This window comes from Sparus aurata, chromosome 14 (assembly GCF_900880675.1).
Source record: "Sparus aurata chromosome 14, fSpaAur1.1, whole genome shotgun sequence".
Taxonomy (NCBI): domain Eukaryota; kingdom Metazoa; phylum Chordata; class Actinopteri; order Spariformes; family Sparidae; genus Sparus; species Sparus aurata.
In genome coordinates this window covers 9,186,268-9,208,827 of record NC_044200.1, presented here as the reverse complement: position 1 = coordinate 9,208,827, position 22,560 = coordinate 9,186,268, and the positions used below count along the sequence as shown (strand labels likewise).

At 42.9% G+C, this 22,560-nt stretch overlaps 1 protein-coding gene across 4 annotated transcripts in view; it reads right to left on the bottom strand.

Annotated features, from left to right (window-relative positions):
* LOC115595535 (kinesin-like protein KIF21A) overlaps positions 1 to 22,560 on the bottom strand; it is a 39,488-nt gene that overhangs the window by 5,103 nt on the left and 11,825 nt on the right. For 2 of the 4 annotated variants that reach the window (XM_030440146.1, XM_030440145.1), the window contains exons 2-32: positions 17,326 to 17,548; positions 15,468 to 15,650; positions 14,815 to 14,964; positions 14,191 to 14,325; positions 13,894 to 14,058; positions 13,367 to 13,482; positions 12,542 to 12,737; positions 12,245 to 12,434; positions 11,010 to 11,073; positions 10,592 to 10,795; positions 9,879 to 9,929; positions 9,143 to 9,206; positions 8,034 to 8,142; positions 7,747 to 7,935; positions 7,462 to 7,661; positions 7,263 to 7,370; positions 6,929 to 6,997; positions 6,687 to 6,832; positions 6,459 to 6,603; positions 6,029 to 6,223; positions 5,229 to 5,330; positions 4,575 to 4,740; positions 4,266 to 4,286; positions 2,807 to 2,864; positions 1,791 to 1,845; positions 1,362 to 1,576; positions 1,022 to 1,195; positions 792 to 824; positions 555 to 691; positions 379 to 463; positions 179 to 268 (exon numbers count right to left, since the gene is read on the bottom strand). In XM_030440146.1, coding sequence (XP_030296006.1) covers positions 179 to 268; positions 379 to 463; positions 555 to 691; positions 792 to 824; positions 1,022 to 1,195; positions 1,362 to 1,576; positions 1,791 to 1,845; positions 2,807 to 2,864; positions 4,266 to 4,286; positions 4,575 to 4,740; positions 5,229 to 5,330; positions 6,029 to 6,223; positions 6,459 to 6,603; positions 6,687 to 6,832; positions 6,929 to 6,997; positions 7,263 to 7,370; positions 7,462 to 7,661; positions 7,747 to 7,935; positions 8,034 to 8,142; positions 9,143 to 9,206; positions 9,879 to 9,929; positions 10,592 to 10,795; positions 11,010 to 11,073; positions 12,245 to 12,434; positions 12,542 to 12,737; positions 13,367 to 13,482; positions 13,894 to 14,058; positions 14,191 to 14,325; positions 14,815 to 14,964; positions 15,468 to 15,650; positions 17,326 to 17,548 — 4,038 coding nt within the window. The remainder of the gene's footprint in view (positions 1 to 178; positions 269 to 378; positions 464 to 554; positions 692 to 791; positions 825 to 1,021; positions 1,196 to 1,361; positions 1,577 to 1,790; positions 1,846 to 2,806; positions 2,865 to 4,265; positions 4,287 to 4,574; positions 4,741 to 5,228; positions 5,331 to 6,028; positions 6,224 to 6,458; positions 6,604 to 6,686; positions 6,833 to 6,928; positions 6,998 to 7,262; positions 7,371 to 7,461; positions 7,662 to 7,746; positions 7,936 to 8,033; positions 8,143 to 9,142; positions 9,207 to 9,878; positions 9,930 to 10,591; positions 10,796 to 11,009; positions 11,074 to 12,244; positions 12,435 to 12,541; positions 12,738 to 13,366; positions 13,483 to 13,893; positions 14,059 to 14,190; positions 14,326 to 14,814; positions 14,965 to 15,467; positions 15,651 to 17,325; positions 17,549 to 22,560) is intronic. The other 2 variants (XM_030440147.1, XM_030440148.1) reach the window with 2 other exon arrangements.

Genomic DNA, 22,560 nt, shown 5'->3' with positions numbered 1-22,560 from the left:
AGAAGGTGCTGCTGCAATGGACAGTATGAGAAGAAGAATAAATACTAAAAAAAAAAAATTTAAACATTAGAGCATGAAAACCTTTTCTTTTTGACACCCTTAATAAAACATGAGACTGAAAATGAGCATAATATGGGACGACTGTGAAGATGTTGGAAGAAGAAATGGTGTTACTTACGTGAGCGTGCGGATACACTTGGCAGAGTCTCGTATGTCCCAGACTTTGATGTAAGCAGTGGAAACAGTGAAGACGAGACTAGAAGTGTACCTGAAAATGAAACAACAAAAAACAAGGAAAATAGGCAGAATTTAGCTTTCATAAAAAGCACTTCCGTACCTGTAACTATTTAACTTGTACAATTGTTTTTATATTAGCACCTGACAGAGACAACGCTGCTGGGATGATCTGCCAGAGACATGATCTCCTGACCCGTCACCAAGTTCCAGACTTTACATGTACGGTCTGCAAATAACAGCATGAGAAGCACATGTTAGAGAACAGACAAAAACACTTTTTTCAAAGGAAGCTGTTCATTATTTTTGGCATTTTTGACCTTTGGATCCTGTGAAGAGCAGATCATCTGTCGCATCTACACAGAGAACGGGTTTGGTGTGGCCCTCCGCGACGTAGACACACTGAAGTTTGGCCCCGCGGCTGTTCTTCGGGGCCGTCACGGGGTTGATCACACCTCTGTAATACACATGTGACGTAATCACAGCAAGATATGCATAAGTTTGGATTTTAAAATAGAAGAAGGGAGTTTAGAGATAAATGAGGTCATGAACATTACCTATGGCCTTCAAGTACAGGAGACTCCTCCAACCTGAGTAAGCAAGCAAAGTGACATGCGAGGGAAGTCCATTAAAATATAAAGATTTTTTTTTCTGTGTGCTTACAGAAAGAGAAAAAGTCAATTTGCACAATAAGTAATAAGATACATTATTATTTAACTCTCAGTTGAAAGGACTTGAAGACGAGACAAACATGTAAACATTAGATCTGATGGTTCCTCTCACTTACAGGGATTTGTAGTCGCTGCCTTTAGTTTTAGCCTCCGTCGTGTTATGCGGAGATGTGTGTATTGGAGCTGGGATGTGCGTCACCGTGGATCCTTTCTCTTGCACCCTTCTCCGGCTGAGGGGCGAGCGCTCCAGTTGCCTCCTCTCAGTCCCCGTAGGTGACCTGGATCCAGAACTACAGACGAAACAAACAACAAAAAGAATAACAGAGGTCATATTTAGTCATATCAACACTTGGGATGGATCATCCGCCCACCAATGTAAATAATCAACATTTCAAATGCAGAGAAATGTCTTGAGATATTTGTCTCCCACTGAGAAACGATGCCTTAAACTCTTACATGGCAGCTGGCCGCGCAGACAGTGCAGATGGGGAAACAGTTTGCTCGCGGTCAGGGGTATGACCAAGCGCGTGACCCTGCATGTCCGTCGGCGCTTCCAGACGCTCCGAGAGAGGCAGCAGAGGGGCCGAGAAGTCTCCGGTGGGGGATTCACAGGACAGATCCCCACTGCTGGCGTACAGCAGCTCCATCTGGGTGGTGGTCCGCCTGCGAGCCTGAGGCACCAAAATAGTATGGCTCAATACTCAGCTGACTCACAAGTTAATGGACCAGTTAGTCATTATTACAAGTCCTATGAACAACTACTACGGAGGGGAGCAAAGTTGTACTTTTAGAAAGCAAAACAGGACAGCAAATAGGTTGCATCATGGATTTGTATATAATTAGCCTGTATACAATACGTGTATCAGCATGTGTAGTGCACAGTACCTTGCTTCTTTGTTTGGTTTCACCACACAACTTCATCAGATCTGACGCCAGTGTGCTGAAACAAAGTCAGAGGTGATCTGTTAGTTACACCCAACACATGCTAACATGCTAATGCTAAGCAGGTAATATATATATATACTTTGTTTATCATCTTAGTAAGCATGCTAACATTCGGCAATTAGCACTGAACCCAAAGTATAGCTGTGGTTGACGGCATTAGTTGTGGTCGTTATCAAATGCACAACTTATAAAATCAGAACATGTGGCGCTGCCTCTAATTTTCCACGGTGAATGACATTGCAATTATTTGATATTTGTATTTATTTATTTATTCATTTTATTTCACGAGCCAGGTGAGTAGGAGACTCATATGAAATGTTGCTAATAAACGTATTCTATTAATTCTGTTATATTTTTTGAATAGTCTGGGTCTAAGCTATGCTGACGCCCACAAGACTGCTAATATTATGCGATAAGCTTAAATAGAAGTGTGAGCTCTCTAAAGGCCCGACATGCCATTGGTCCACCCACGCTGATGTAGCTTGATCAGACCTCTACACAAGACTGTGTGGGAGTGCACAGACTGTTTGATTGACATCTCCCTCCTGTTTTTTATTTTTAATTAGTTCTGACTAGACAAGGTGCAACTTTATCATATGTATTAGTAGATGTAGTTTGATACCATGAAAAAACCCCCAGCTCTGACAAACCTCAACATCTAATCAGCCAGAATTAGGTGTACCTGTGTGCTTTGGATGTGCTGTATTAAAACTAAAGTTTTAGTGTAATTAATAACACTAACGATGACTCGTTCCAAGTGTCCCGGTGTGCTAGCATGTATGACACTAAGTGACACACCTAAATAGACTTCAGTCATAATCAATGTTATCAGTCCCACCTGTGTTAATCCCAGTTTGACATGAAGAAGGCCTATTTATTGTAAACATGACACGTGAAGACACAAGCTGACTATTTTATTTAATGTGAAAAAGTTTAAAAGGTGTGTTTAGCCTTACCTGCCCTCTGTGGCTGGACTGGGGGTGGACTCGTCACTACTGCTGTCATCTCCATTCTCTGTGCAATAAAACAATCATAATAGAAGACAGAATTTCTTACTTTGATTGCAAACCAATGTCTGTTTCTTTCCTTAAAGGTCCCATACTGTAGAACATGTTTCTGTTATCATAAAGCAAGTCGATGTGCTGTGTAAATACTTTGAATGTATCAAAATGCTCAATCATTGCAGAAAAGCTCAAAGCCCGTCATCAGAAACTGTGCCTTTACACAAGCTATCAGGACTTCCATAAAGTTGTGATGTCACAACTATACATTCACCGCCCTTAGCCACGCCCCCAGCACAGCTGTGGTTATAAAAACACAGTCAGAGCTGATGTAGAAACATGGTGGGCGGTGCCTGCTCAGGCCTGTGAGAGCAGTCCAATTAAAGCAGACTTGGCTATTGAGGAGAAGGGCCTTAAAGAGACAGGCGCTTCAATAGAGCATTTAGACACAGGGTGAACAGTAATACTGCAGGATTTAAGTATGAGGATAATAATGTGCATTTTTGTAATAGACTATCAAAATAAAATGAGCATAATATGGGACCTTTAATGGTGAAATACATGCTAACAAATAATATTTTCACATCCATACAGAAAGCTAAACATTACAGCCCAACAACGATTACAGCTTCAGCAGGTCATAACAAGGTCAGGGGGCACCAGGTTTAGTTTTAGATGAAGGGGAACACACAGATCTCATTAGTGGCGACTGAAAAGCTACAACGTGGTTTTTTTTGTAATGTCTCCTGTGTACAGGAAGAATGGAGGAAGCATGAGAGAAGAACACAAAGACACTGGGACACAAACTGCTGTGCACACGAGACTTTGGCTTCGATTCCTGCTGCAGCGTGGATTCATTCTGCTGTTTAGTTTTAGTGACAACAACCTGAGCCAGTGGGACTTTGCTAGCAGGTGGGGTAACTGAACACAACATGCACGGCGTGGCAGAGTTACTGCAACTGGGTTAGTTTTTTTAAAGGAGGTCTGAAAGTTGATGCACACTACAAGAATTCTTACTCTAGTTTAGCACATTTAAAGGGAGAGTTAAACCAAAATTAAAAATACATCCCCTCTCACCTGCAGTGCTATTTATCCATAAAGATTGTTTTGGTGAGAGTTACAGAGTCATCAGCTGACAGCTAGAAAAAGTCTGCCCAAAACGACTTACAGAGATAAACAGCTACACAGGTAAGAGATAAAATAATGTATTTTGGATATGGGGGTGAACTGTCCCTTTAAAGCATATGCATATAAAAAGGAATACAATGGTCAGAGAGTGACCTTGGGAATATCAACTACAATACAAGAAAACAGAACAAGGATTGGATCTTTTAGTTTAATTACATATTTGTCTTGTAGTGCACATGTGTCACGCTCTTTCAAACAGTCACATCGCTATGCATCTCGTACTCACCTGGTGACAGGTAACCTAACTCTGAGTTAACACCAACACAACAAACAAAGAAAACAACCAAATCAAAAATCAAACCCAAAGATGAGAAGATGGCTATTTTTTTTATTTCAAAGGGCCTTTTTTTTTGTATGATAGAGAATTCAATGAAAAACAGACGTTTTGTCTTCAAACAATATTTCCATGACAAATGATCAATTCAAAGAATAGTGAGGCCTTCAAAATAAAATGTAGCCATATTGTGAAAAGAAATGCTGATTAAAAAGGTGAATGTGCTGGACATGTTCAGGTGATCTGTTGGCGTTTTCCCACCTTGCAGAGCGCTGCCCAGCAGAGCGTCCAGCTCCGGGTTGATCTCCGCCTTCTCCTTCAGCATGTGGAACAGCAGCTGGTTCTGGGTGGCGCTGTTGATCTCCGTCTGCTTCAACCTGCCCTCCATCACCTTCAGCTGGGAGTCCTTCTGAGATGCCTGCAGACCCTGACAATGACCACACAGCAGACAGATTATCATTGGAGAAACAAACCTCATGACGGCTCCGTGTCTTTAACATTAGCTGTTTAATGTTGTTGTAATGATCTCCGCCTCTGTGTTTGTTCTTTGCTGCCGGGTTGAAAGTATTTCCTCGCTGGGCCAATTTGGTTTCATCAAATCTAATCTCATCTAATCTAATTGAAACTTAATTCAATCAAGTCACTCCATTTAAAGTCTCATTGAATTCACTCTTATTATAGAGCCACGGCTACGAAAGCTAGATCACGATGAGCATACCGCACACAAGTTGCCACAGCAACAAACAGCAACAAACCAGCAATCACAATGCAATCAGATTCATACAGGCTAAATAAGTTGCTTCCAGACGAATACAGAAACCTGTCCTTACGTGTTGTCACTACGTGAAAGCAAACAAGGACACACTAACAACATTAGGACCGAAGTAGCACTAGGTCAGCAAGGGCGGTTGGTACCTTATTGATAGCCATGTTCATGAAGTGGTCCAGCAGGAAGCGGGCCTCTGATAAATTACAGGAGCTGATCACAGCCGTCACATCCACCGTGTCTCCTTCCTCCTGTAGCCAAGAACAAGAACACATTCAGAAAGACACATTACAAGACACTAAGAGGTAGGGCAAAGTGTTTGACTGTAGTGTACAAGGATACTACACTCTTACATATTTTTGTAAATATAGGGCTACAACTAGCAACCAATAAGGTCAGGTTAGCACAGAGAGAGGAAACAGCTAGCCTGGATCTGTCCAAAGGTAACAAAATGTGCCCAAAATCACCTTCTTAAACTCAACACAAACTAGGTCTTAAACAGAGATGAGTCGTTATTAAACATTTGCAACCAGTATCCCGCAAGACGTTCTGTAGCTAGCTAATGGATTTATGTAAAATTAGATTTATGAATAGTTGTTCAGTGTGCATCATCAAGGCTGCCAGTGATTGTTCTTTTATAAGACTGTGTTATTCTTGAAAATAAGTGCCTAATGCTTAAGTGGGGTCCAAAAAGCTGTCAGTGGTGCTAAGCTGTGCAAATATTTCCCTATTGTTTGCCCGAGGGCTACAATCCAGTACAAGCATATACTAGGTAATGAGGTAGCATGAAAAAGCACTGTGTAATGTTATTAACTATGTTTATGCAGTCAACGTGCCACAACTTATGAATAACTTTGAAAACTCCAACTTTGGCATTGTTGCCAGGGTAAAAATCCCAACTTTTCTTTCAACAAAACTCATGGGTTTCTGGGATTCTCCACCCCCTGACCTTGGCCTCCTCCATCTGCATGATGTTGGCCTGGCAGTCTGCGATGCTGTCGTTGATGTAGTCGATGTTGGCGCTCAAAGACTCCAGCTCCTCGTTCAGGGAGGCCAGGGAGCGGTCGGCGTCTGCACCCTCCACTGCCATCTTTTCTCTCTTTCTGGACACCCGCTCCCTCCGTCTGGTCAGCTCCTCCCGTTGCTATAGCAGTTGGAGAGTACAGAGAGATGGAGTCAAGAGGAGAACAGAAGGAAGTATCGTATGAAGTTCATGATATTTACTGCGATAGAAAGGGTGGGTACAAAGGTTTATACCAAAAAGTTTTCACAGGAAAAAGTTATTTTCCATTTATTTAGTACCAGAAAAACACAGTTTTTTCTCTTCTTGCTTAGTTTTCCCCACCGCCATTTTGAATCTTGAGACATGGTGCGTGTACCTTCAGCAGTCTGTTCATATCCGACTCCATGTTCGAGATGGTCATCCTCTGCATGATGATGTCACTGACACGTCTCTCCAGCGACTGCCACTTGGCCCTGGCTGTCCTGCTGAGGTAGGCACTTCCCATCCTCACTGGGGAACTCCTGAGGAACAAGACATGGCTCTTTTAGAATTGTTAAAACACAACTGTGTGACAATCACCTTAACACACACTCAGATTCCATACCTGGCTCCATTAGATGAGGCCACTCCATAGGTGTGCATCCTCGCTGGGGTGGCTCGATGTGACGGTTCCTGGAGAGGTTCAGGTAGGCTCACCTTCCTGCTCACCTTCCCGGACACGGGCCTCACCTGCCGCCTGAGAGCTGTCACCTGACACAGGTCATGAAAGAGAGCGTTCATTTTCCAAGTTTCGGTGAAACACAAGCGGATGTTGTTGTGATGCCAGTGTGACTTTGTGTGTCTCACCTCTTCATTTTTCCTGCGAAGAACCAGCTCCTGTTGTCGTTTCTGGGCCTCCATCTGCTTCAGTTGATGCTATGAGAAGAAATGAATATCATGTCAACCTTAGTGGGGGTGTGAAGGGTGGTTGATGTTTAAGACAAGAAGCAACCAATAAATAAATAAATAAATAAATATTTAGAAAAGAAGGATTTTTTACCTTTGAAACACAAAAAACAACTAAAATCTTGATTTTTTATATTGCTTATGTGTAAAAAGTACTATGAAAAAAAATTATGTAAAAACAAACAGGAAAATAAGGTAATGACCAGCTCTGTGTGAATGTTTCCATCCCTCTCACCTCCGCTCGGCGCTGGTCTTTCTTCAGAGAGGCGATCTCTCTGTTCCTCCTGCACTCTGCAGCTCGGTTTCTCTCCTGCTGATCCTTCATCTGACGCATCAGCGACACCTGGTGGTCAAGATGCAATACAGCAGGAGAAAATCAGCACTGCAACAAGACAAGTGATAAGTATGAAAGAGAAAGAAAAAAAAAAGCTTACCTTGGTCTTCTTCATCTCGGTCACATCCAGCTGCAGTTTCTTGAGCTGCTTCTCGTACTGCGACTGGTTCTTCAGCAGGCGGGCGTGCTCCTTCTGAGCCGACTGGAGCTTCTGCAGCTCTTTGTTCATGGAGCTCAGCTTCCTCTCGTACTCTACCTTGATCTTCTTGGCCTTCTCTTCGGTACCCGTCTCCACTGAGCCTGGAGATGAACAAGAAAACGATGAAAGAGAGACCCTTCGTTCAAACTTTCAAGTTCATGTTACATCTGTCGACGTGTCACTTACCCATATTGTGCAGCACCCTGTCCCTCTCCAGCTGTGTGTCTTTGATCTTGTTCTGCAGCATCATCAGCTTCTGCTCATACTGCTGCCTGAGAGTGTGCAGGCGCCGCTGGCTGTTCTCCAGCTCGTCTATCAGCTTCTGCTTGATGGCGATCTCACAGGTGATGTTGGCCAGGTCGGCCTGGACGTTTTCTGCCACACCAAAAGTATCGTCAGGTCCCCATGCTTCTTCCATTTTATTGCCAATTATGACTTAAGGAAACAGGCTGTACATAAGCTTGTCTTGCTACCTTTCTCATCCAGTTCTTCAGTCTCAGACTCTTCCGAGGTCTCATCTCCTGCCTCTTCAGAGTCGTCCTCCTCATCAGCGTCCTCGCCCTCTTCGTGGTCACTGGCCTCCTGACAACATACAAGGACACACATGAAGAAGGCAATAAAAATGTTTTGAATCAGTAATGTAAAAACACAATTTAAGCCACGTGTCCACAAAAGCTGTCACAGTCCTGCAACTATGGTTTGATGAGTTTGAACGTCACTCAGTTTGATTTAAAAAAATGTTTGCAGTACTGACGGCTCTGTTATTGTTAGACTATCTGGATTTGTAAAAATCAACAGATCATTGGTTTTAAGCCCTGACAACTGTATTTACATGTTGAACAATATAACAAAAAAAGACACAAATTCAGTTTGTTATAAAGCGTGTTTTCTGAAATCTGTCCCGAGTAAAACCTCTTCCCAAACAAATCAATGAAGAAAAAAGAAAATGACCCCAAAATCTCAGACACTGTCATTGTTAACTGTGGTACCAGTCAGTTGATTGTCACTGTGCACAGAGGTCTTGAAGTGCAGCTGCAGGCTACAGACGACTCGTTAAGTCGTCTTTGAAGTGTTGGGGGACGTGCGCAAGTAGGCGTGGGTGGACAGAAAAATAATTATTGGAAGAATCGCCAATTCTGCTTTTGATTTCGTTGATCGACATTGACAGCTGCGTTTCAGTTGATTTCCCACTCCAAATCAAGATCAGGATGGACCCTATTAGTTTCCACCCAAAGTAAACAAAACTCTTATTCCCAGGAACAACTTTTGAGGGAAGTAAGAGGTTCCTTCACTACATTATTACCTGCAATTCTACCATGGGGATCAGGCAAATTAGTCCTCTGATGTATGAAGTTAAGGTTTTTTTTTACACCTCACTCAGTCTATCCAGGGCAGGATTTGAGGAACAGATCACTTCAGGCAGAATGTATATTTTTTGAGGCGGCTGAAATAAATGCTAAGAACAAACCTAGTACCTGGAGTGTAATTTAGACCCCAGTCCCTGCGGTGGAAGACCACCGAGTTCCTCCAAAGGTTCCTTATCCCTGCGGTGGAAATGTGGCTTAAGTGATTCTCCACCTACCATCTCTACCTCGTCGTTGCCTCCTCGCTCCTGCTCGTTGTCCGGCAGCTCCTCTTTGATGACGCTGAAAGAGGAAAAGACTGTCAGCCACCCACCAACCAACACACAGTCCTCAAAGAAGGTCAGATTTGGGGCTGACTGCATTTCAAATAGCAGCAATGACGGGTGAGGTGCACATGCAAACGATTATACACTTGATCAGATCAGGAGCAGATGGGGAATCAGTGTTGATTAATGGGTGATTTCACTGTGAATGCATGAGGGGGCACACTGGGAAAGACAGAACGATAGACTGATCACAATCCACCATCCACATTACAAACTCATTTCGTCGGGAGGGCTTCTACACACGACTTGTTGACCAAATTCCACAGAGCATCATTCTTTTTATTTGTACTCTATCAACTTTTGTAAAGTTCAGACGCTGCTCATGATGAGATCTGATCAACATCTTTCTGTGTGTAGTGAGCAGGAAAAAAGCAACAAAACAAAGGGTTAAGTGGAAGAGGTAAGAGCTGGTTAAAATATCTGCTTTCCCTCCAGGAGTGTAAACCACCTGCGGGTGCAGAAGAAGTTAGAGATTAGTAACTTCAGGAACTCAAGAGAGGGAAGATTTAGGTTCGGACCCAGGTCAACGATCAACTGAAACCCTGTCAATCACATGGTGGCATTTTTGCACCACGGGCAATTGAGCCAGTTTCAGATTCGACCCGCTCCTAGGTGGGATGTAGCAAACCTGGCGTGCTCGACAGGCGTGTGGTGGTGATTCTCCTCATATCGCCTTAGTCTTCGGAGAGAGAGTAGCATGGGGTGAGGATGGTGAGGTGTGGAGGTGAGGAGGAGGAAGAGAGGGAGGCAGACAGGCCCGCAGAAGTCGGAGGGGGGGCAGGTGAGGGAATATCGCAAGGCGGGAGAAAGAAAGCAGCAAGAGAGATCAGGTGAGTGCGGAGACTCTCACAAACCATGAATCCTGATTGTGGAGATGCAGATGACACAGACAGATTTTGCTTAATTTGTGAGGTCACAGATTGAATTTCCTCACTTCCTATGTGCAGATCTCAAGCTGGCCCCCGCGCACGCAAAAGAAATGAAAGAAGTGCACAAACAGAAACGCTCTTGAAAAAAAAAAAAAAAAAGGATAAATAGTGTCCTGCAGCACGGCAGAACAACATTAATAGCTGTCATTATCATCTTGTCTCTATCCTGCCATCATTCCATTAAAGAAACATCAGGGTGCAAACTGCTAATGCAGGGAGCCAGGAGATAATTACCCACAACACACCATGAAACACACCCTCACCACGAGAACAGACTCCCTTCTCAGTTTCTTAACAATGTTTGTCTCGTCTAACTCACCTCCAATGGAGCACACAAGATTCAGCGCCACCCTTTCTTAAAAATAATGTGAATAAATAAATAAGGAAAAGAATGACAGATCCCACACTCTACCTCTTCTTCTTCTTCTTTTCCTTCTTCTTGAGCTTCTGCAGGTCTTTCTTGGCCATCTCGATGACGTCGCTCGCCTCCTTCTCAGGAGCGAGGAGGGCGGAGGAGAAGGAGCTTGGCCCGCCATACAGCGAGGAGCGCGTAGAGGCCCGGGACAAAGTTTTCCTGAGGTTCTCACTCACAGCCTCGCTTTCAAGGAGTTTAGCTCTGCAAGAGCAAGGGGAAAGTGTTACTGTCACACATGATAAACAAGTGTTTTCGATTTCTATACAACTTTCAACAGAGATTTATCTCAATGGAAAATAACCGCAATACACATTTTAGGTTTGATTTCCTGACATTTATTTCTACGGTTAGTATGACTGCTTATTAAACAATACTAAAGCATTTAAATAAGAAAAAAAATACTGTCACTCCGTACCTGAGCTCCTCGATTTCTTTGATGTAGTTCTGAATCATGTTTGCGATCTCTTCGTTGCCTTCACCTAGGATCAGAGGCAAGACTTTAGCTTCAGTATGATTCATGTTGACTTGTTAGGAGCAATGATGGAGAAGATGAAGATTTTTAAATGTAATTTGTTCTTTTGTTGCAAACAATACAACTCCCCTAAACCTACTCCCTACCACTGTTTTCAGAAATATAGGCTACTTTGGTCAACCAGCTCACTATTCATTTTGCACCATCAAAAGCAGGTCAACATTTGAATTTCACAAAAACTTTTTATATCTAAAAACCTGAAAAACTAATCATGTTCTCATCAGGACTTTGTGTTTCATGCTTATTAGCAAATATTAGCACACCAACACTGTATACTAATATGGGGAACCATGTAAACAAACCTGCTAATTCATAATGTGAGCATGCTAGCATGCTGTGTCAGCCAATGTCAGTGACTTTAGCATTTAGCTTAAAGCAGGTCTTAGTCATAGCAGCTATTATAGCTACAGACTCCTGCTAATAGCCTACAGCAAACCAAATGGAAATCGACTGTTTTTACCTTCATTAAAACAACATGAAAAATAATCATATGCTACTTCTAAAAATGATAAGGTTAGGCCATCCAGTAGGCTAATTGATAGCAAGAAATACACTGTATGTGCCAGAGCACTTAGCTTCATCCAAGCAGCTACCTACATTATCAAGTAATAAGTAACAGTAGCCGCGGGATTGTTCTACTTCGGCTCGACTATAGCATTAAATCATTGATGGAATGTAACTGAGTACTTTACTCAGTTGCTGTACTTAATTACAATTTTGTACTTTACTTGAGTATTTCTATTTTCAGCTACTTTATACTTTCAGTCCACTACAGGAGACAAAATGTAGTACTTTATACTACGCACTTAAATGACTTGTTACTTTGCAGGTTGCATATTGTATTACAGCCACAGTAGTGAATTATATCAAACAAAATTCAAAATTCTGAATATTGGAACTGATAATCAGCCAGGCTAAAACTCAGCCAACCCCCAGTATACAGTAAATACATACATATAAATATATGTATAATTGACTTTGCTTAATTTGCAGAAAATTCATTATTATTCTTAAAGATGCAATGCATCACAATTTTACTTCGTTCATCACCAGAATGAAAAAAATAACAGTTTTTTGTTAAGTTAAGTTGTCTATTTAGTGTGTTTGTGTGTGCTCACCTGCTTTAGCCAGGGCCTGGTTGGCCTGGTTACTGAGGTAATGTGTGAGTCTGGTTCTCTGGGCATCGATGGTCTCCTGCATGGCCTTCACTCTCACCCTCAGGTTGTTGTTCTCCGTCTGCAGCATGGAGTTCTCATGGACCAGGTCATTGATGCCCTCCATGCCATCTTCTCCCACCATACGTTTCCCCTGGGCGTCACACAGGTCAATTAATATCCTCAAATGCGTGTTCTACTCGCAATTTTGTCTTTAATTTCATCTCTTCCAGCCTCCACCCTTCACTTCTGCCTTCTTACCGTCTTGTACTCCATCAGCTCCATCTGCAGTCGTGCTATCTCCGTCCTCAGGGCGCTGATCTGCTGGCTGGCTCTGTCCTGGTTCACCACCACCTTGTTCTTAATGTTCCGGGCTCTGTTGGCATACTTCAGAGTGTTCAAGGTCTCCATGAAGTCCCGGTCTGACGGGCTGATACAGGCGATCATCATTGTTTGACTGAGGAACAGACAAATGAAGAATGTTGATCAGTGGGTTATGATGGAAACATTTAAGGCACATTCAGGAAAGTTTGGTTTTCTAAGCTTCTAAATGCCTTTCATAGCTTCTTTAAACCACTTTTCACTTTGTGCTAGTTTGCATGCAAACGTAGGAGAACCTTACAACATGTGAGATTTGGCAGTCTGTTTAAAGTGCCTCCAAAACAAATTGAGGGCAGCAGTATATACATCTGTAACACAATACATTCCATTGATATCACTTTTTAAAAGTTTTAAACAAAAATTATTACATATTGCACCTTTAAACGGGCCTAGCTTAAGGACTACTGCATTATTGGTGTAAGATGCCTAACTACAATAAAATGACCAGATTTATAGTTAATGTTGGATCCACCTGTGACTGCTTAACCAACTCACCGGATCTGTACGAGCCAACCACTACGACAACAAAACAATGCAGGTGGAATCATAATCTCAGCTGTGTTGTGGGAGGATATTAGGTGGATAAAAAGAGAAATTACAAAAACCGTTCATACCTTTCTGAGTAAGTGCAAGTAAACAGTTTTTTGAATTGGTGAGGTATATTTAACACTCGCAGCAGCACTGATACTTTCATGTGGCACAAACCTGTTGCCACCCAGTGAGTCTTGTAACAGCCGGGTCAGTTTGGAGTCTCGGTAAGGCACGTGGGTGGAGCGCTTGCTCCTGTCTCCCAGAGCGCTGATGACGTTTCCCAAAGCGAGCTACGGAAAGAAAGACAGCAGAGGAGATTTATTTCAGAAAGACAAGCTTGTGATGTGATTGGATATCTTTAGGGTCAAAGCAATTTCAGATCTTGCAGAAAGAGCAAATATATCTTACGCTGGAAAAAAACTACTTTTATTTGTACTCAAGGGAAGCTACAGATAACGGTACTTTTAGAGAAAGAAATCAAGTGTGTGGTTCATGTTCTGGCCACCTGGGGGCTCTCTTGCTCCACAAAATCCCAGTGTTGATATGAGCGTTTAAGGAGTAAATTGAAGATTCACTCATTCACTCTTAAACATGATCTATCAAATAAATCCATATGATACATGACTTTGACCTGTGACTGCACAGCACTATGTAATATGAAATGTCCACCGCAGAATCAGACATGCTCCGAGTTTTCTCACCAGCCCACAGTTGATGGAGATGCCCTCTTTAGCTCTGTCTCCTGTAGCTCCAGTTCTCTTCAGTCTCTCGGAGCCAGCCAGGTCTACAAAGTGAAACTTGGCTGTCAGCGTCTCAAACTCATTAATCTCAGAGTTGTTCGTTAGACGGTTGTCTGTCGTATTATCCTGGAAGAGAAAGGGCAGAACGCAGAATAAATACATAGGATTACACTTTTTAACAAGTGCTTCAGTTTGAATATTTGACTGGAACATGTTCAGTGGCAGCAGAGAGCCCCTGCTGTGTGTTGGAGTACGCACGTCGTTATCTGCAGAGCAGACTCGAACTTGGCACAGGTGGATGGTGAAGATGGCGTGGGAGCGCGAACTCTGGACGTTCATCTGGGTGCTGGCGGTGGTACGAGACAAGGCGCCCAGCTTCAGACACTGTATCATCTGTTAGAGGAGAGATCAAAGGAAACTTTTGTTTTTTTGTGAGACGCCAAAAGGGACTAAAACTATAACTTAATTATGCATTTTTTCATAATGACAATTAAATCGGAAATTTTATCTTGAATCTCGTGAGACGGAGGGAGGAAAAAAAGACAACACAAAGGGTTTATTCAAACATCGCAGACATCTTTGGGCGGAGGTCAGACTCACACCAGAAGTTCATTAAGATGATATTGTTACGGAAAGTTACATATAGAGAAACCATTGTTTTGTTTTTTGCAAGCAAAGGTGACATGTTTTCTATTTTCTTCCTCAAATGTTAAAATCAGTGTTGCAGTGTCACTCTGATTATTAACCTTGCTATGATCAGCTTTCATGAGGACTAATTCCTCCACAGAGTACATGGTAAGTATGCCCACTGGACAAAGATGGTAGTGATGTGAGAAAAAAAAAGCTGGTTTTGAGCGTTTTCTTTGGGGTGCTGAAGCTGACCTCAGCTGCAGAGTTGACGGTGCGAGTGGTCACCCCGACGGTGTAGATGCCTCCGTTGGCGTCTTCATGAATTTTGATGTTGGACCGCTGCTTTCTGGCCTCGATGTCTCGTGTCGAATCGAACAAGTCCAACACCTCCTCGTTATACAGCTGGAGAGTGTATCAAATCAATGAAAACGGAAAGACAGAAAGACAGGGAAAAAAAGTCAGATTATCAATATTGTTTTCACTGCGTGATCAAAAGTCAGTATAATTATCACTTCCCAGCCTCATCTGCTCCCCTCAGCTGCTTCCTCACCAGCTGTTAACAGACTGTTGGCAGCGGTTGGCAGTTGAAAATAAATCCGGGAGCTGACAGCAGAGATGGACTAATGACAGTTTAATGGCTTTAGGGTCATCTGAATGCTTTGACAACTTAAAATCACTGCACCCCGGTCGACCTTTGACCCCTTGCTGTCTGAACGCTGTAGCTTAATCTAACTGATGGACCTTCAGTGAACTGGACGTCCAAGGTCTTGAGCTAAGTCTGAGAGCTGATAAATGCATCTTTATTTGAGGTAAAAATCCTGAGACATAGTTACATTTTTGCCTTCCTCTGTGTGTCTGTGTGTGTGTGTGTGTGTGTGTGTGTGTGTGTGTGTGTGTTTGTGCACCTCCAGGAACTGTGCGTTGATCTTAAACTCAGGAACAGGTTTGCCCTGCTCGGTGGCAGCCTGTATGCGCTCCTCAATCCCCCTGAACAGGTGGTTGACGGCGCGGGGAATGATACCGAGCTCTTCCTCTCCGATGTTGACGTCGAAGCCGGTTCCCATGGTGTAGGTCTTCCCCGAACCCGTCTGGAGAAGACAGAGTCATCAGTCACTTTACCGAAATGAAATTAAAGGTCTATTTCTGTGTGCACTTGGTGTAGTGTGGTGTTTTTCTGTATATTTCATCATATATGTAAGCCTCCAACACTCTTTGCGTCTCAGAGGTTGGGGTGCAGCTCTGAGGAGTTTCTCTAACATAGAGGGGGTCAGAGGGGCTGGGGTGGTCGCCACGGTGACAAGGGGAGGAATGCAACATTGAGCTCAAATTCACGCGTCACCCCTCTCCCCTAAAAAAGACCCTGACACGAGTGTGTGTGGTGATAGATGAGGGAGTGCGTAGTGTCTGTCTGTTTTTTTACTAAGAGACCACACCTGTGTTGTTATTAACTGCACATTCACATACACTTTGTTTGTGAATGCACGTGTGTGTGTGTCAGGTTTCTATGTGTGGCCTCCGCTGCGCCCTGTGAAAGGCTCTTTGACAGCAACACAAGGGCCGCAGGAACAATGTGAGGAGAGAATAATGGACAGGGAGAAGAGGAACGGAGGGAAAGATTAAGAGGAGGGAAAGTTTAACGGCTGCTGTTCAACTCGAGAGTGTCAGGAGTTTTATACGCCTATGTGAGAGAAGTGTCGGCATATCCAGAATAAATCTACATGCAAAAGAGGTGCGATCAAAGCAGGAGTTACATGCTCTATGTACAGGATGTCGTGTGAATGTCTTACATTCTGTTTTAATGTGACATTTGTGGAAATACTGAAAGTTCTGTCTCTGCGATGCAGTTGAAGAGAGTAAGGAAGAAACAAACAAAACCTTGCTTCACATTCACAAGCATTTTATGATGTGTCAAATATAGCAGCTTGTGAACCTTTAGCTTGTGTTGATTCTGGTGCCCCCTGTGGACAAAACTGGCATGAGTGCCACCGCCTTTGCTCTGGTTAGCGTGAGCATTTGTTTTAAAAGTGAGTGAAAGAAAGATGCAAGGATTCTAATACTGTTTTTTTTTTAGCAGGAAGCATGCTGATGAGGTAATGTATATTTTTGGCTGTTAACTTAATAACTGTAATATGATTAAACTTTACTTTAGTGCCATACTGTATCAGACAACAGAGCAGCATCTGTTCTCTGGCTCCTCAGTGACATCCTCAGCACTCCACTATAAAAAGTAGTTTAATTTTATGACTTGATGATCCGCACACGTTGGAATTCAACCTGATTTTAAACCTGCATTCAAAATGACTAGTAGTCAGAAACAGAGGAGGACAGGTTAGCGTTTCATCTGTATAATGTCTCTCTGTGGTGTATTGACTGTGCAGTTTAGTTCCCTGCTCCGGTATGAGGTGAAACAATCTGCTCGCACTCTGCTCTGATTTGGTAATAAACTCCCTCTGTATCTCTGCTTCTCTAGGCTAATCTATCAGAGCCAATATAAAGCTGTGGTGGTGAGGGCAGGTTGGAACACGTCAGCTGATAGTGTACTGCCAGAGCCGGTGCAGCAGCTGTGAGGCCTGTTCACTCCCGTATTACTCGTCTGATTATATGAAATGAGCTTTATGTCATATCACATGCCACCATAAATCTTGGGACGCTGCAATCAGCTCCATCCCCTTGAGCGATGGAAAGTCCACAAATGTGAATGTGAATGTGAGACTTTTTGTGTACCATGCTAAAAAGAAGATGAGAAAAGAAGATGAGACCGACCTGTCCGTATGCAAAGATTGTGGCATTGTAGCCCTCGAAGCAGCCTTCGATAAGCTTCTCAGTGCAGTGGTTGTAGATGGTTTCCTGCTGGGTGTCCATGTCAAAGACATGGTCGTAGGTGAAGGCCTTGTCTTTGCCCAGGACCACCTGAGGCTCCCCGGGCATCACAAACGTACAGATGTGACAGCCCTCGATCTTCTCTTTGGCCAGCTGAGGACGGATCCTGGTAGACAGAAAGACAAAAAGACAATGAGATTTGTCTATTATCAGCCTAGATTTCCATTGGGAAAAAAAATTAGAGCCTGACCGATTCTCAGTTTTGGGGCTGATGCCGATGTCAGCCAATATATACCCATACTATTTGCAATGATCCGTCAAAAGTGGCTCTCAAAACACTTGTGACAAAGATAAGTAATGGAGGCAGGATGTTTTCGTTGAACAATAAAATGTATTCAATATAAAATGATCTAAAATGACACCAGTGCACTGAAAAGGTAAACCTCGCTTGAAAGGTAATAATTAGAAATTACCCTAAGCATTATTCAAAACACTTTTCCTTAATGCACTGATGCCTGAAGCTAAAAAGGTTGTTTTTTTTTTAAAAAATATGATTGTGTGTAGGACAGAGGCGTAGCAGAGTTGTCTGTGCATGCATCTAAAGCCTGAGCGAGAATTTGTCTCATGTTTGAAAACCATGATTGATTTCATCTGAGCTGAGGGCAGGTAATATTTTCACTGAGCTGCAAGCAGATTAGTACTGCTACTGTGCAGTGTGTGTGTGTGTGTGTGTGTGTGTGTGTGTGTGTGTGTGTGTGTGTGTGGGGTGGGGGGGGGGGGGTGTTTGTGTTGAGGACCATGCACTGCCAGCCCACACTCCAGCAGGGATCATACGCAGTACAGTGCCCTCAGTGTTCAGCCGAGAGAGTGAGCAAAGGGAGCTCTGAGTAAACAGTCCCACCCTGGATTTCATTAAGGAATTGCTCTGTTTGCTTTAGCACAAATAAACACACTGTTATTACATCATTTCCTCCCATGATGCACCTCTGCCTCTCATCACTGAATTCACTGTCCACCTGAAGAGGAAGTGGAGCTATTGGAGGCGGACCAAGGAAATATTTGGACATATTGGGAGCATTAAAATATCAGAATTACTCACAGCCTTGACTGAAAAGTACTGAAGGTTATATTTGGCAGCGGTTAATCCTGAAATACTGTTTTGGAAACATCCTGCTGCAATACCTTTTGTAGGCAGTGAATTAATTTAGTCAAGGCTCCTGTCAAACTGAGCTAAAAAAGAAAAAAAAAAAATGAATTACACAGAAGGAAATAATAAGCAGGACACCTGAGAATCTCACAACAGTATCATTATAAATGGCTGCTATTGTTGCTCTCTGCTGGCAGGCTTTAACTCTGACTGCGTGTGAGAGAGTGTGTGTGTAAGTATGTGGCACTTTGCATACAGTTTGCATTCTGTGTGTAACACTTGTGTGTCCACTCTGTGTGTGAGGCTGCACTCACATTCATCACAGCAAGTCGAGTCTGTAGAAGTTTTGAATGGCCTGAAAGGGCAGTCAGTGTGTGTGTGTGTGTGTGTGTGTGTGTGTGCGTGCGTGCGTGCGTGCGTGCGTGTGTGACATCAGATCCCAGCTATTTAGCAGACTCTGTCTGGGATTACAGCTCTGATGAGAAAAGAGGACGGAGCCAGGGAGGAACCAGGGCTCGAGGAGAAACTCCGTCCTACCTGCAGAAACTGAACACCTGTAGAGCAACATTACTGCTGGCTCTGTCTTATGGACAGCGGGATTGCTTGATTAATACACTGATATACTGTATGTTATGTTAACACGTTTTTCTGTCAGATCATTTTGCTTTGTGCTGACTTATTGTGTTTAAAGTATCCAGCGTTGGCATCAGGACTTCTTAATTCTTTGTCATGCTGCCGTTCACTGCAATTATTATCATAACAATACTTGAACAATGTTTTGTGAAATGCAAGGGGGCAATCAACTGAAATATCCAATGTCATATTAGCAAAATTATAGGCAGCAGGCAGTGATAAAATCTACTATCCTAGTATTTTTAACAGAGCGTGACAGATACTTGATTTTTGGAGGACTTATTAGAGCCCAGAGCAGCTCTATCTGGATGATAGCGATGAGAGCAGTGAGTTGGTTCATCATAACGAGCGAGTGAACTTAACAATTGCTGATGTAAAAAGATAAATTAGCTAAGCATTAAGCAAAAAAATTTACATTATCAATGCTGTTGGGGGTTAAACTGATGTACCTGTCACAGTAAGTGTTCGGGTCATCTGGGGAGACTGTGATTTAACGGTAGGATGGTTTATGGCTTTACAGGAGTGACTGCATAATCCTGTTGGCCACCTTCCCAAAACTTGACAGCGAGCCATTACTGTAATCCAGTGTAACAATGGAAGCACTCACTGCTGCTTACAGCAGGGGCATTAAGTCACTGGGTTATTGTTCATTTTCGGCAACATAAAAGAAGTGTAACGTAATATGGACTTCAACGTGAGACATTACGTTCAAAAATAAAATTCAGTAAAGTTGAATGAAATACGTCCAACGGTCGCTCAGTCTATAGAAGAAGAGAACAGGCCCCGCAGTACTGTAGCCCCATTCAGAATACATGCCCAGTCTTTCTGATTGTTTTCGTCTCCACAGTCTGATGCAATGTGGGTTTGTGTGGTTCTACGACATCCCCGGGGTCCTCCATACACAGAAGGCCCTGGGGAGGGTTTGGTCTAAAGAGGGAAACGAATGTCTGAGAAAATGTTTGAGATAAAGATGAAGAAAGAGGAGAAAAAAAAGGAGAAAGAGAGGAGACATAATGGTTACAGCCCAGACAAAAACACTGATGACAATCGGTGGAGACTGCCACAGTCTATCCAGTCAAACAGACCTATTATCTGTCTGCGTAATGATGGTCTTTCACATAACAAGACCATCACACCGGAGTGGTTCAGCCTTTGGAAACTGCTGTTTTTTTACTCGCTAATTTCTCTTCTCTTCAAGGTACTAGAAGAGGACTGATTTTAACACTTTTAAAACGTACCATTGTCAAATTAGTTGTGGCAACTTGTTTTCTTTAATTCCCGCAAAAAACGTTGAACTATTTTCATGGTTATAACGGCTTTACATAAACATATTTAGCAATATACATGTGCTTTTTTTATTGACCAGTGAAAAATTCTTGAAAAATAGAGGAATAGAATCGCTTTCCTTGGCGGTAGTTAACAGCAGAAGTAATACATAAATGCTCCATAAATGCTTCAAATACCAGTTGAAAAATTTGACTATGCCCGCCTCATTTGCTTGCCGATACAAGGCTGTTTGTTTCATTTTGGGTTTAAATGCTGGTGGACTGTGGACAGACAGTTCCACAGAACCCCTTTAAGATACGGTTAAGTTGAGCAAACTAAAACACTTGGTTATGGTCATATACAGTCAGTGGTCATGGTTACACGATGCTGACATTAATTGTCGGTCGAAGGACAAAAACAGTCTAGAGACTCCGACGTGCTCTTGAACATCTAGACATGCTAGTTTTCCTCTGCATTGGCACTGAACACCAATATCGCAGAACTTAACTCTCGATTGATTTACGTGCGCTAAAATTACTGGAACCAAATGGCTGACTTCTATATAGAAATTCATTGTAAAAACACTTTGTACCTTGGAATGACAAATATGCACTCTGTACTCGATACCTTGCACCTTGCACCTGCAAAACCTCTGCCTCCAGTCAGCTGGTTTAATCTGTGCTGTGCATCATTAGATTTCTGATGGTCTGTAACAGATCTTAAATAGATAAAGTTCAAGTATGTCCTGGCCTTACATTGATGCTGTTTAAGCACTGTGGCACAATGGAGCATTATCTAAGATTTTCTTTGGATGTCTGTGTACTCAAAACACAAGCTCTGGCATCACGCACCTCAGCTAACCATAAACAGGTGAGGGATAGGTTAGGTGTGAAGCACGTCCTGCTGGTGTGTTATTAGTGTGACTGACTTTGGCTGTGATTATGATCTGGCAGGCTTCACTCTGTGGTTCAACCCAAAACACCCTGTTCTCCTGGATGAATAAGGGCTGCCCTTCAGCACTGCGGAGACTTACAGCGCTAATCCAGCTTCTAGAGTGACACACACAGGCTCACAGGCGGTTTCTCCAGGAAATTTAACTCCACCACTTCGTAAATGTGCACGATCACGCGCCCATACGCAGGCACGCACACAGAGAAGCATGCCTCAACACTTTCAGACTCTTGTACAATCTTACTATTTTAGGGAGTTGCTTGCTAAACACAGTCTAGGTATATTGTGCAGCAACTTGGTTTGTGATTTTAGTCCGTCTTAAAATTTGTATTTTTAAAAAACAGATTTGTTTTGTTAAAGTTTTACAGTGTCAAGAACACTTCCCTCCACACACACACACACACACACACACACACACACACATACCCACAGATCAGGGGCCCCCAAGGCAGAGTAAAAACCTTTAAACACATTTATGTGCTGTGACAGTTTCAGCCGGTGAGAAGTTTCAGAGTGGAGAGGATTAGAGGGATACATTTACATGGAGAATTTAGGGGTATTCATAACCATGTTACATTCTAACATATAAAGGATACTTAAAGGAATAGTTCAGCATATTGGCATATTATTCACTGTATTGCCAAGAGTTGGATTTGAGGATTGATGCTTGAAATGGCTGTCCACTCAGTAGGAGCAGACAGGCAGTTCCTAGGACCTCAGGAGGCTATTATCATCCAAGAAACCCAGTTTACTACAGCAAATTGTAATTTACACTGTGGTGTAGATTAAGCGAGTGTCCTTCAATCCTGGTCCTCAGGGCCCCCTGTCCTGAGAGAGGCTAGCTGGCTAGCTCACCCTTTACTCCAGTCTCAATGCTAAGCTAAGAGTCAGGCTCCAACCTGATATCAACTCTTGAAGCATATTTACCCAAAAGTACTGGATACTTATCTGTCATTCTGGAACTGTTTTCTTAATCCTGCTCCCACCCGTTCCTTCCTATCTGACATCACTTCAGGCTTCTGCAATGCATGTGTTAGTCTCCCATCCTCTCCAAATCGCAGGAAAGACATGTTGTTTTTCTGTTTAGCTAGTATTACATTCATCCTACAAGTTTCTCAGTAACAACTGACAAACTGGTCAAATGTTGACTCGTCTTGTCTTGCTTTTGGGCTGTAATGATC